Below are 13,655 nucleotides of genomic sequence, written 5' to 3'. Positions count from 1 at the left end.
GAGCCAGGGCTACAGTCCTACCGACAGAGCCAGGGCTACAGTCCTACAGCTGTCAGTAATTGGAATTACTCTTTATGTTTGTATTTTGTTATGTGCTCATACGTTTGAAATATTTCCTGGAGATGGAGGAATATTCATTTCTGTTCTTCTCTAAAACAATAGTGTTCTGCAGATTTTCTGTGACGATTCCAAATGATCTGCTGACTGCTGTGCCTGGAGTCCTGCAGCACTTCGAGAATAACACTGGCTACTGTCATAGTTTCCCCAGAATTATAGGATTTTATAATTGTAGTTATGGTGTGTGTGTGTGTGTGTGTGTGTGTGTAGGATCTTATTATGTAGTTCCGGCTGGCCTGGAACTCAAATCTTTCCTCTGCCTTCCAAGTGCTGGGATTGCAGGTGTGTACTCTCCAACATTCTCTGGATTTTAAAACTTAATCCTTAATTTATCTTGGAAACCAAGTTAATTCTTCCTCAAGAGAGCTAGCTTTGTCTGGCTTAACCGTGCACAGACACCTCTGAAATAAGAGAGCTCAAATACAAGGAAGCCTTAGTATTCATGTTTAGTTTTTTTTTTTTATTATGGTGGTATCATTTACTTTGGTAAATTCATAATCTGATTTTAAAATGCCTCAAAGCAAACAAAACTTGTTTACAAATTCAAGTACTGCATGTTACACACATAATAGCCCCACAGTGGACCTTCTCTAGCAGGTTGTCATTTACAAGGTCCAGTTCTAACACTGCAGTAGATTGCACTAAATGTATCGCTTTATCGTAATCTTGTTGCATAATGCAGTAACCAGTACAATGGCTTATATGATTGCAGTCAAAGCTTTAATAAAGTCAGAGCATTTAATGATGAATACCCCTCTTTTTTTCCTGAGGTCCAAACCCAGTGTCCCCTGTGTGCTAGGTGAAGCTCTGCCACCCTGCCATACCCTCAGCCTGAAAGAAATATTTTATGTATAGGATGCAATTTCAGGTCAGATGCTTATTCAAGAATAAGTGCTTAACATACTGTTGTTATCTTGACAAACATTATTCCTTTTTACTAACTAGAGTGAGTCAGGCTGAAAGCAACTGAGAGTAATGAAAAAGGCAGATGTTAAACTCCTGGATTATACTAAACGTTAATTAACGTAAGCTCCTTGTGGCTAAAGTGTATTTACTAGTCAACATATATGTGCATATATCCACATGTGGAGAGAGGGAGGGGGAGAGGGGCTCTGCAGGCTCCACTGAAGTGCTAGTATAGCTGTAGCCCTTATATGATACTTCAGCTGCAAACAAAGAACAGTGACAGATGGTTTGTACTCCCTTTTTGTTGTTGTTTAGAAAAAAAAAAGCCTATAAATCTCTTATCTCGTAAAACAAGCATTTATTATTTAAGGTCTCAAAGTATATATACCTGCATTAAACAAATTTGTTGGTGTTGTTGTTTTTTAACTTTGTAGCGGGGCTAGAGAGATGGCTCAGAGGTTAAGAGCACTGGCTGCTCTTCCAGAGGCCCTGAGTTCATTTCCCAGCAACCACATGGTGGCTCACAACCATCTGTAATGAGTTCTGGTGCCCTCTTCTGGTGTGCAGGAATACACATATAGTAAATAAATAATTTAAAAAACCCCCAAACAAACAAACAAACAAACAAACAAAACCTTTGCAACAATTCTTCACTTATTCACAAATATATTTTACATCTCTATTTATTATAATTTGAACAATTTAAGAACAAGTTCTGCAGACACTCTTAGCTGAGATAGCAATACTATGCTCTAGTTCACAGAAATGACTGCAAGGACTATTTCTCCAAGTTCATAGAATCTCTCCTCTAAGGCCCACAGCAAACACTACTCACACTTCATTTTACAGCTGGAAGAGCAGATGGTGAGCAGCTGGGTAACTCTCCTAGTAACTGGAGTCAACCACCTTTTCAATGTGCTTTAAAAGGTTTTGTACAGCTGGAGTGTGTGTGTGTGTGTGTGTGTGTGTGTGTGTATGTGTGTGTGTATGTGTGTATACATCCTTTATTTTTCAACAAACTGACTTTCTGATACTGATTTTAAAAAAGCTTTAAGATATAGAGTAACCCAATTTTATTAATTGTCAGAATAGCCTTGGGGTATGCTCTATGCTTCATTCAGAACTGCTCATGGATGGAACACTTTGTAATTCCCAGGGTTCAAATGATTGCCTCAAAAGGAAAAGTCCTAAGTGAATGTCGAGTCCCCTCCTTAAACATTTGTTCCTAACTGCTGCCTTTTTAGAAGTAGAACATTCTAGGTTCAGCTGGTCCTGGAACCATGGAGAGTAATTCACTGTAATTCTTCAGTTTTCAAACAAACTATTCTATTTTCCTTAGGATGTTCAACCTTTGAGGAAAATTACAGACTAATTCTTAAAGTCTCTGATAAAGCTTGTCAGAATAAAGACTATTTAGATGATAGATAAAACAGAATCCACTCTGGATTTCTGTTTTATTTTTAAGCAACCCCTCTCAAAAAAAAAAAAATGTGCTCATCTTTGGAGTCCTAGCAACATCATCTCTTCCTTATGTGTTCTCTGAGGAGAGCCACAGCCCACAGCATCTTAACACTTTCCATACATATAAAATATTTTACATTCGGGACTGACGGTCTGTATGGCTTACGTAGGTCCATTCGAGTGCCCTTGGTAAACACGATCTCTGGGTTAGTCGGTTGCTGGTGGGGGTTTGATGGAAGGAATACTACAGGATCTTCTCATGATAAGCCTGACTTCGATATCCGGCAGATCTTGTCTACTTTCTAAACAGCCCTCATCGGTGGCTGCTAAGTGCAGATCAAACCGGAGAGAAACAGACTTTTTCCTCAGCCGAGGGTTATCTTTAAAGAATGAACCTTCCCATTCTTTTATAACTTCATCCACTTTCTCTGTTCTGAAATGAGAAAATAAACTTTTTTTATATAGAAGAAGAAATTGACACAATGTATAGTTCATATACATGAAAGTTCATATTCATATTCAATGTATAGTTCATATACATTGAATAATATATAATGTATATTATATATTGTATATAATGTATAGGTTGTAGGATTTTAACTATTTAGATTATTTCATGTGTGTTTTGTCTGCATGTATGTATGTGTACCACTTGCATGCCTGGTGCCCACAGAGGTTAAAAGAAGGCATCAGTTTCCCTGAACCTGGAGTAGTGAGTGATTGAGAATGGGCACATGCTTTTTACCTCTGAGCCATCTCTCCACCCGCCCCAGTTGTGGAATTTCTAATTGACACAGGTTTAACTACCATAAGAATATATTTTTTAATATAGAGTTATGTGAAATTTCTACATTTTTTAGTTAAAAAGTCTTTCTTTCTTTCCTTCTTTCTCTCTTTCTCTCTTTCTTTCTTCCTTTCTTTCTTTTTTTTTTTGGCAGTCTCTTAATATAGTTCTGCCTATTCTAGAACTCACTATGTAGACCAAGCAGGCCTTAAACTCACCTAGATCCTCCTGCCTCTGCCTCCTGAGTGCTGGGATTCTACACAATTCTTATGCTCCAATTTTAGTTTTAGAAAAAAAAAAGTGAATTTTTACACACTCTTCTTTGTGTTGCTATGTGTGTATTCATGTCTGCCTGAGAAATCACAGTGTATTGGCAGTGTTTGAAATATTTGAAAAGGACCACTAAGACTGCTCAGTGGAGGTGACTTTTCTCAGGCCTGGTACTATTCCAGAGTCAAGCAGGTTTACTTACTGAATGGTGCCGTGGGCCCCAGCGTTCTCCTTTGCCATGTTTCCATTCACTACTGCCTGTTTCATCACTGACTCCATAGTTTCATTTTCATACTTTTGGGAGACTTTTGTTGAAAAAGATATTTCATTTATAATGGCTGTGGAAATGTTACATTAAGTTACAATGTTGAAAAAGAGAAGGAAAATAAAGTGCATTTCAGTGTGGAGGGGACGGAGTCACAACATGGAAGAACTGAACATTTCTCTTTTTGCTGCATTGGAGAAATTTCTGTATTATCTCCACCAATAATACATCTAGTTTCAAATTAGGTTATCATGTCAGAAACTCACCTGAGGGGAGAAGAAAGCCAACTTTACTCTTGGTAGGCTTTTCTTTTTTCTCTCCTTGGATACACCCATAATATCTGAAATGGAAAGAGTCATAGAAACAACACTGCGGTAGCAAAAAATAAAATAAAACAAACAAAAGGAAACAGACAAGAGAATGGTAAGTTGTCATGTCACACACTGGGAACACTATTCAGCATTCACAGTGATGAGCCAGGCCATGCTGCATCTCAGTGAATCGCCCAGACACAAGGAAGCGTGAAGGGAAACTAGGAGCTAGTTTTATAAGGGCTAAAATAATACACAGACCAATTTTCTACATTGTATACAGATGTATCTGTATTACCAAAGAGCTGGATGAGACTAGTAAATATCAAATTCTGAGCCAGCTTCCGAGTGGGGAATGTAGAGAGTGGGGGAGGGGATGGGGGATGGGGATTAGATGCCCAGAAAATACAACTTCAGAAACATGTTACTTCTTAGACTGGAGGAACTAGGAGAAGCTTGTTAACAGGTCAAAGGCCATAGGGATACAATGTATAATATCTAATCACATTGCTCATTAGATTTTCTGGGTTTTGTATAATAACATTGTTTATTTGTATTTTCCTGTATTTATATCTCAAACATAATAGTACAAATGTGGAAAATTATAAAATATTAAAAGCCAATTTGTCAAAATCTTGAATGCTTAGAAGTTAACATCTACCATCATTATTTAATAACCTATTACATACTATCATATAACAAATCGTGTAGTTTTTACACAGCACCATGCGCTCGCTAGTGCTTTGAGCCCTTCATAATGGTGACTCATTAAGTCCTCCCGACAGTATCGTGATGTAGGCAATAGCATTCCTATTTTGTTGAGAAAACAGAAGCACAGTGAAGCTAAGTAACTTGTCCAAGGTCATTCAGCTAGCAAGTGGTATATTTTGAATTCCATTTATGATTTTTAAAGATTTCATAAGCTAACCCTATTCCATCTGGTGTTGCAGAAGATTCAGGATTCTGAAACAATCAAGAACAAAGATTTATTTTTATGGGAATATAGAAACTTGGAGGTGATGCCATTGTTTAAAGGTCTAAGACCTTATAAATATTGTAAAATAAAATATTGAATAAACAAAGAGTTCCCCATTAGTTCCCTTTTCTCTCAGGATTGTTTAAAGCCTTAAAATTGTGACTCCAGCCAGTATTGTTTATCATGCTTGTGTAATAGGATCAGTTGTGTATTATTTTCACTTTTTGAGAGAAGGTTTCCTGTAGCCCAGGCTAGCTTCCAACCTGATATGGAGCTGAGGATGACCTTCACCTCCCAAGCGCTGGGATTACAGGGATGCACATCTGGATTATGTGATGCTGGGGAACAAACTCAGTGCAAACTCGGGGTTTCATGCATGCTGGCAAGCCCTGTTCTGGCTGAGCCCCATGCCCAAACTTTATTATTATTATTTGTGTGTTTACTGGGGGGCTAAGGGGGGGGCAGGTGGGCAGGGTTGTGACGATAATGTGTGAGTCTCCAAACTTCCTTGGGGTGATCTATTAAAGGCAAAGACTAGTCCTAAAAGGGTGAAACAGTGGAGAAAGTGGGAAGACTGACAAAAGCCACCTTAGTGACCAAGGAGTGTAATAGCCAACTCTGGTTATTAACATGTCATGTTTAGCAGTAGGCACAGTTCTTCATGCTCTCCGGAGGAGGCACTCAGCCTGCGTCACTACAGGAGCCCAGTGAACAGGCTGTGGTGGTGGTGGTGGTGGTGGTGGGCTTTATTTTGGATTTGGTTTCTCTGATGGCAACACCAATAGCTCTGTGCATCTGACCCCGAGCCACCCGTGCCATTAGTGACAAGGATTTAGGTACCTGATCTCTTCCTGTTCTAGCAGGCGGCGGTACGTGGCTATTTCCTGCTCCAGCCTCATCTTCGTGTTGAGAAGCATCTCATGTTCTTGAAGCTGCCTCTCGATGCCACGCCTCACTTCCTGCAGCTCCTTCTCTAGTCTGCCAATCACCGACTCCAGATCTTGCAGCTGCATCTGGTAGTGCTGCTCACTGGCTTGCAGGGAGTTTTCAAGGCCCCTTTCCTGTTGACAGACATCCTCAGCAGTGAACCAGCAATAAGACAAGAGCTTCTGAAGTCTCATTTGCAATGTTTTCATAGTCTACTTACTTACTACCCATTTAATTATTTGGTTTTATGGCATAAAAGCCAGGTCCTAGAACAGGATAGCCACCGAGTCACACCTGTAGCTCTACCTTTTTTGTTTGTTTGTTTTGTTTTAATTTAAAGGTTATAATAATTGTGCTTCAGTTATTCAAGAGGACTTTTTGTGCTAGTTGATTTCTTTTTCTTACATTTCTTTACTTGTGTCTGTGAATGTGTATGTGTACATAAACACATGCCGCAGCACACATCTGGAAATCAGGCTGCAGCTTTCAGGAATTGATTCTCTCATTCCACCACGTGGGTTTGGGAGGTCAAACTCAGGGTGCCAAGGCTCTGTGGCAAGCATCTTTACCTGCTGAGCCATCTTGCTGTCCCCCCTTTTGCTGTTTGAGACAAGGTCTCATGGTGTATTTAGCCCAGGCTGGTCCTGAACTTGGAGTTATGGCTATGTGTAACCTGGCCTAATTCATTCTTTACTTTAAACTGACCTTGAACTAAGGGCAATCCTTCTTCCTCAGCCTCTCAAATGTTAGGTTATAGACATGAGCCACCGTGCCTGACTTCCATCTTTTTTCTTTTTTCTTCTCTCTCTCTCTCTCTCTCTCTCTCTCTCTCTTTCTTTCTTTTTTTTTTTTTGAGGAAATTGTATTTAGTGATTGAGCATAATGGCACTTACCTGTAATGACAACTATTCAGGAAACAGGCAGGAAGATCACCAGTTCAAGGCTCTATTGGGCAACTTTGTGAGAGTAGTCACCCACATTGAGGGGTAGGGGCTAAGGGCACAGCTTCATAGTAAAGCACTTGTTTAGCACGTACAAGGCCCTGGATTCACTCTCTAGGATTGGATTTTTTGTTGTTTTTTGTTTTTATTTTTTTGTTGTTGTTTTTCGAGACAGAGTTTCTCTGTATAGCCTTGGCTGTCCTGGAACTCACTCTGTAGACCAGGCTCAAACTCAGAAATCCACCTGCCTCTGCCTCCCAAGTGCTGGGATTAAAGGCGTGGACCACCACTGCTCAGCTGGATATTTTTTAAAAAACATACATAACTAGATAGCTTTCTATATTTCAAAATAATCTTGTAATCATTCTATTGGCAAGAGAAGAGAAGTCCTTTACACTGGGATTAACTTACTGTTATTCTGAATTATTTTATTTTTTAAAAATATTGAAAAGAAAATGAATGTCAAAGGTGAAACCAACTCTTAAGGGCCCATGATTTGGCTCTCTGGACAAAGAGATTGTTACTAAGCCTAACAGTCTGAGTTCAAGCCCCTGGTTCCACATGGTGGAAGGAGAGAACTGGCTCACAAAAGTCCTCCTTTGACTTCCACATGTGCACACTAAATGAACAAACAAACAAACAAACAAACAAACGAACAAATAAATGTAATTTCATAAAGCCATGTTAGGAAAGTGCTTAACCATCTTCCCATTAGAAATCTCAATGACACGATGCATGAAGCCAGTGGTTAGTAGACTATAGATGATAATAACAACACACAATCCACTTTCTCATAACAACAGTCAGGGAGCCCCAGACCCACAAGCAAGTACAACTGAATTTCTCTCCGTATAAACTGAACCCAGAGTGAGCTGATTACAGCCAGTGGCTGGGAAAGAGGGAGGATCCGAGCTTGAAGTCAGCGGCCTCCACCATAAAGTTCTGGTGTCTCTTTCTCTGTGTTGTACACACTGGGCAGGTACTCTGCCAGCAAGCTACAAGCTTGGAAATGTCCAAGCCCCTCCTCTCTCTAAAAAGCATAGGCTCTGAGGTGCAAGAAGCCAGTTGCCTTGGGATCGTCCTTACCACAGCGTGGAGAGACTCGATTTCCGCTTGCAGGTGGTGGCACTGCCGGCGGGCCTCCTTGAGTTCAGCCTGAGCTGCCTTCAGCGCTTCTCCGTCCTTGTCCATTTTTTTGGTTATGTCTTCCTCTAGCTGTAAGAAAGCCAACAATAACAACAGCGAACAACAACAAAAAACCCAAAACAAAACAAACAAAAAAACCCCAACAACCCCCTACCCCCCAAAAAAACAAACCAAAGGGCACTCTTGAAAGGGAGGTGTTCAAAAGCAATCATAGAAAATTCTATAGGAATCAAATAACCTTTTCTACTTGTATTAGATTACAAGTGTGCATTCTGGGCTGGAGAGATGGCTCAGTGGTTAAGAGCATTGACTGCTCTTCCAGAGGTCCTGAGTTCAATTCCCAGCAACCACATGGTGGCTCACAGGTGTGTGTTCTGGTGCTTCATTACTAATCTGTCAAATGCTGAGCTAGTCCATTATGCTTTTAGCCCCAATCTTCTCTGCTCTAAAATGATCTCAAAAGTTTCTTCCAACTGTGAAATACAGAAAAAAAAACCCCCACATCTGTTTTAACAAACATTTTTGAGACAAATTCGTGACCTCTGACCCTTTCACTTTTTTGAATATGTTAATAAGAAAGATCGTTTGAAATTTAGTGATTATTTCCCCACATGTTTTGTAGGCTGCTTCATAGAAGCAGACGCACATCAATTCTTGATGTGTGGACTAGGAGCAGACACTGCTAAAAGCATCACTAGACTAATAAACTGGAAACTTAGTCGTAGGCATCAGTGTTCTTAAATGAAGTTCTGTGTTACAGAAACCCTTTTACTTTTTTCAAGATGATATTTTTAGAAGGGATCTTCAGTTTGGATATTTGGGGTAATAACAACGATCGTGCGTGTGTGTGTGTTCATTTATGAAGGTGTGTGTCCATGTAGGTGTATGTTTGTGTGTATGTATAGTCTACGTATATTATATGTTGGCCTCAGGCATAGTTTTTCTTTTTAATTTTGAGACACGGTCTCTCACTGGGACCCATGCTGGCTACAATGGCTGGCCAGTGAGGCCAAGGGCTCTACGTGCCTGTCTCCAGCCCTCACTGCTGGGATCAGTGTTCACCACCACGTATCACTTTTACATGTAGCTCAGCAGATCAAAATCAGGGCCTCATACTATCCTCCAAGTCCCCCAGAATACATCTTGGTGATCATTTTTAACTGTTCTCCTATCATAACAACAATTAGGGGAAGACTCATAGCTCAGTGGTAGAACACCTGGCTAGCAAGTGCTGGGGGGAAAATGGGGTATTTTCTATTTTGCTTTAAATGTTTTCATTCTGTTGGAATTAAAAAGAAAACACCTGTTGTTAACTGCATTGCCAGCACCGATCTCATCAGGATCCATGTGTTGAGTTGAAGTATGAAAAAAAAATGGCAACTTTTTATGTTCTTTTAAATATGCAAATTTGATTTTATGGTAGATTTTGCTTAAAGGAAGCCAGAGTCAATAAAAAGTCTGTGAATAAAGTTTAGGGCAAGATATTAGAGAAAAGGGGAGTTGGCTCAGTAACTAAGTGCTTGTCATGCACGATTACAGACAGCAGATCTTCAGAACACATGCAAATGCTAGGTAGATATGGAAACCTGTAATTTCAGCCTGGGAAGGTGGGATAGGAAATCTCAATTCTACATATCAGTGCGCTCTGGGTTCGATTAAGAGACCTTACCTCAACTAACAGTGGAAGATCAATGGAGGCTAATTCTTGAGGTCAGCCCTGGTTCCCTATTAGCATATAGACCAACACACATATGAATCTCATACATGTCACCCATATTCATGCAAACATGCACACACACACACACACACACACACACCCTTCCTCTGAAAAAATGAAAAAAGAAAGATGCTAGAGGGAACTTTTTTTCCCTTTCTTTCGTCAGCTCTTTCGTCAGCTCAGTCTTAGTGTTAACTTGGCAAAGTCAAGCAACCACCATCTACAGGAGCAACTCCAAAACACAATATACAGTGGTAATAAAATCTTGGAAACAAGATATGGTTCCGGGGACCACTGATCTTTTTTTTTTTTTTTTTTTTTTTGGTTTTTTGAGACAGGGTTTCTCTGTGTAGTCCTGGCTGTCCTGGAACTCACTCTGTAGACTAGGCTGGCCTCGAACTCAGAAATCCACCTGCCTCTGCTTCCCAAGTGCCGGGATTAAAGGCGTGCGTCACCGCCGCCCAGCTGACCACTGATCTTTTAAATTCCCATTGGGGAACTGGCAGATAAACTGTGTGTTAGTTAGATTCCCAAGATGGTCCCTAGTGAGCCATGCCTCTCTCAAGTTCATGTCCTGTGATTCAACCTCTTCAGGTCTTGCTGTGACCAGTTGGCTATGGAAGAGGCCATACTGTACCAATTCTAGGCTGGGCCATAAGAAGCCTGTCAGCATTCACATAATGCTTGTGGGAGCCCCAAGTCAGAAATCTGGATACCTGGTTAGAGAGGTCATGTAGGGAGACTAGGTGGACAGGGACCCATGACCACATGCAGAGGGCAGGCAACAGGCTCAAGGATCTCAAGCTAGTCTTCCAGCAAGCTCTTGCCAAGGTCCCAAACATATTAGTCAGTCACTTTGATTATGCCGGTCAGTAGGGCATCCTCCAGCATCTCATCCTGTGTAGCACCAGAGTCCCCAAGCCCCAGCTTCCTCATCCCACAGAATTACACGACAGGATACAGTGGTCTAAATGTTAGCTTGTTGGGTTTTGGGGGGTGACTTACGGTGGCAGTATTTGCTAGCCAAAGCAACTGTATGTTTATTTTCCTTATTGACTTGCGTGGGTCTAGGGCTTGAACCCAGGGCTTTGTGGTAATAAAATAAACCGACTTTGTGAGTTATTTGGGAAAATACATTTCTCTGAAGAACTTTTACGCTATAAAACATTTTGCTTTTTTAAATTTAAAGTTTGTTCAGCACTGGGACTTGTAAACTCAACTTAGATTTCTACTTTGTAAAATATTCATTTGGTTTATAATTTTCAAGGAAAACAAACTTCTCCTGCATCTAAACCAACAGCCTGGTGACCTTGTTTAATCCACGGAACTAATCATTCTTCTTGAAAACCGAGAATATTACCCACAGGCAACATTTGTAATGATATTTCAATAAGTTACTAACAAAATAGAGTCCTGTGATTTTTTTTTTAAACTACCATTTTGTTTTGTTTTTGTTGGCCCTGTTCATAAGTAAACTCTTTGCTGTGTCTAGGTCCTGGGGATACAATTTGAACCCCGGCGCAAGAGGTTAGTTAATACAAAATGTCTTAAATTTCTGAAACTTTGTTTCTCAAATATTTGCTTTTAAATTTATTTAAATTTGAGGCCTTAATTATTAATGGCAAATATCACTTTACAACTGAGTATAGGGGATTTAAATTGAGCCGTGGTCTGAGTTGGCTCTGTTTCATTTATTTATTTTAAATATCTTGCAAGCTTTGTGTCCGGAAGTAAACCGTTCTCAGTTCCCAAAGCAAAAATGGATACTTTTAAGAGTAGAGTCTCTCACTACTCAGCTGGGGAATTTTGATTGTCAGAATTTGTTTCCTTGGTTTTGAAAACCACGTTCACGTGCTCAGATGGTTCTATTTATAACAGTCAGTATAAAACTGAATGATTGGAAAAGATGATAGAAAGAAACCTTCGAGAAATATTTTTCTGGCTTTTATCTCCTCCCAGAGTGTGCAAAGCAGACAATCTTGACTATCAAGCTTTGATTCTACAGATGTTATTTAAATTGCCTCTATAATTAACTCCATAATATCTTTGAAGAGTTGTTCGGAATGCTTCCTTCCTGAAAAAAAAAAATCTAAAGAGGTCAGAGAGCACCATTTTATTGCTGTTGACTCCATGTTTTAGTAATGACGGTCACTTTATGATCTATATAAAATTCCAGTGCATCAATCAATATTTATTGAATGGTCATTCAACAGCACAGCCAAAGGGTTTGCTCCCTGCCTATATCACCCCAGACCCAGTGCAGAAACACCTACATTGCCTCCCCAGTAGATGCTGCGTGGAAAAGGAGATACTGTACCTCAGAGAGGCCGGGACAGGAATCGGGTAGACATGGACTGTCTCCTTATCCTGAAGGTGCCTGGTTGAATGAAATCATTACCTGGATCCGTGTTGACAGCACCGTCTCTATCTGATTTCTGGTGAGGAGCTGTTCATAGTTTGCCCTGATCTCATTGAGGAGCTGGGACAGCTCCATTCTTTTCCCATCCTCCACCTTGGCTAACTGGACCTCAGCGACGGGATGAGTCGCTGCGGCAGAGCTTGCCCTGCCTGCGTCGCCAGAGCAGACAGCCCCGCGGAGCCTTAAAGATGCAGAGAACCATTTCCCCCACCAGAAGCTGGGGAAACTCCAGGGTTGTTAATTAATTATGCAAATGTGAGAAACCGTTCCCGCCCATTGTTGGTACCGCAGAAATCTCCGAGTCTCCCAGGAAGAGAGGAAAGTGACCCCCACGGGGTCACTGCAAGGGTTTCCTATGTAAGTGAATGCTTTGCCTGTGGGGGCGGGGCGTTCGGTTATTTGCAGTAGGGAATGTGCTCACAACATCAAGAAAATTGTAGTTAGCCAGTCACAGTGGGCAGGCATGTTATCTTAGCACTCAGGCAGAAGGATCTGAGTTAAAGGCCAGTTGGGACTTCATAGTGAGACCCTGAGTGGGGAACAAAACAAAACAACAACAACACCCAAACAAACCACTGCCCAAACCCAAAAAAAACCAAAATTTTATTTAGCTTTCCCAAGATATTGCATAGGAATTAAACTGGGGGGCTGGAGAGATGGCTCAGCAGTTAAGAGCACTGACTGCTCTTCCAGAGGTCCTGAGTTCAATTCCCAGGGATCACATGGTGGCTCACAACCATCTGTAATGAGATCTGATGTCCTCTTCTGGTGTGTCTGAAGTATACTCACTTACATAAAATAAATAATTCTTTTTTTAAAAAAATGAATTAAACTGGGCTCCAAATATGATAGTTTAAACTTTTCTTTATAGTATTTTTTTAAATAAATGTTTTGATTTTTTAAATAGAATGCTAAAGGAGAGGGAAGGAGGAAGAAAACAGAAGGTTAAAGGAATACAGGTGACAAGAAGCAGGGAGGGGACTGGTTCGGAGCAGAAAGGTAACGTTGTGGGAGGTGGTGAAGGGCCATGGTGGAGGGGGTTGCCTATAAGCAGGACAGTGTCATATGGAAGGAAACACAGAAATGGCTTCCCCAAGACTTTGTATGCTAATTTGAGAAAATTAATTAAAAAACCCCAAATGCTACAGAAAGTCATAGAATGTGTTTGTACATGTCAAGCACTCTGACAGCTACCCTCAGTGAGGTTGCTGATTATCTTGAGCCGTATTCCTCACACGGTGGTGGTCCGCCAGCCCAAGAGGAGAGTGTGAGGGACTGAGGTGAATTCCTGAAGTCACTCCTCCATTCCTGAAGTTACAGACGAGGCAAGGCTGGAGGCCAGCACCGGGGCACGGTGGGAGCCATGAGTTAATTCTACCAGTGTTGTGAAATTGAGTCCTTCGGTCTCTGCCATG

At 40.8% G+C, this 13,655-nt stretch overlaps 1 protein-coding gene across 1 annotated transcript; it reads right to left on the bottom strand.

Moving 5' to 3' along the window:
* Window positions 1-556: 556 nt before the first annotated feature.
* Window positions 557-12,315, bottom strand: Krt222 (keratin 222). The gene is made up of 6 exons (XM_028755121.1): window positions 12,220-12,315; window positions 8,045-8,173; window positions 5,931-6,151; window positions 4,070-4,143; window positions 3,741-3,876; window positions 557-2,917 (listed from the first exon to the last, which is right to left on the bottom strand). The coding sequence occupies exons 1-6, from the start codon at window positions 12,313-12,315 to the stop codon at window positions 2,692-2,694; spliced, it is 882 nt and encodes a 293-aa protein (XP_028610954.1). The 3' UTR covers window positions 557-2,691.
* Between the last annotated feature and the right edge of the window lie 1,340 nt (window positions 12,316-13,655).

This window comes from Grammomys surdaster, unplaced genomic scaffold (genome assembly GCF_004785775.1).
Source record: "Grammomys surdaster isolate TR1022 unplaced genomic scaffold, NIH_TR_1.0 126048, whole genome shotgun sequence".
Lineage (NCBI taxonomy): Eukaryota > Metazoa > Chordata > Mammalia > Rodentia > Muridae > Grammomys > Grammomys surdaster.
The sequence above is the reverse complement of the archived record's forward strand: the minus strand, read 5'-3'. Positions and strand labels throughout refer to the sequence as shown.

Coding starts and splice junctions, on each gene's coding strand:
- Krt222 (XM_028755121.1), bottom strand. CDS start 12,315: ATGGAGCTGTCCCAGCTCCTCAATGAGATCAGGGCAAACTATGAACAG. Junction 3,877..4,069: donor TGGCTTTCTTCTCCCCTCAG/GTGAGTTTCTGA, acceptor ACATTTCCACAG/CCATTATAAATGAAATATCT. Junction 2,918..3,740: donor GGGGCCCACGGCACCATTCA/GTAAGTAAACCT, acceptor TTCTCATTTCAG/AACAGAGAAAGTGGATGAAG.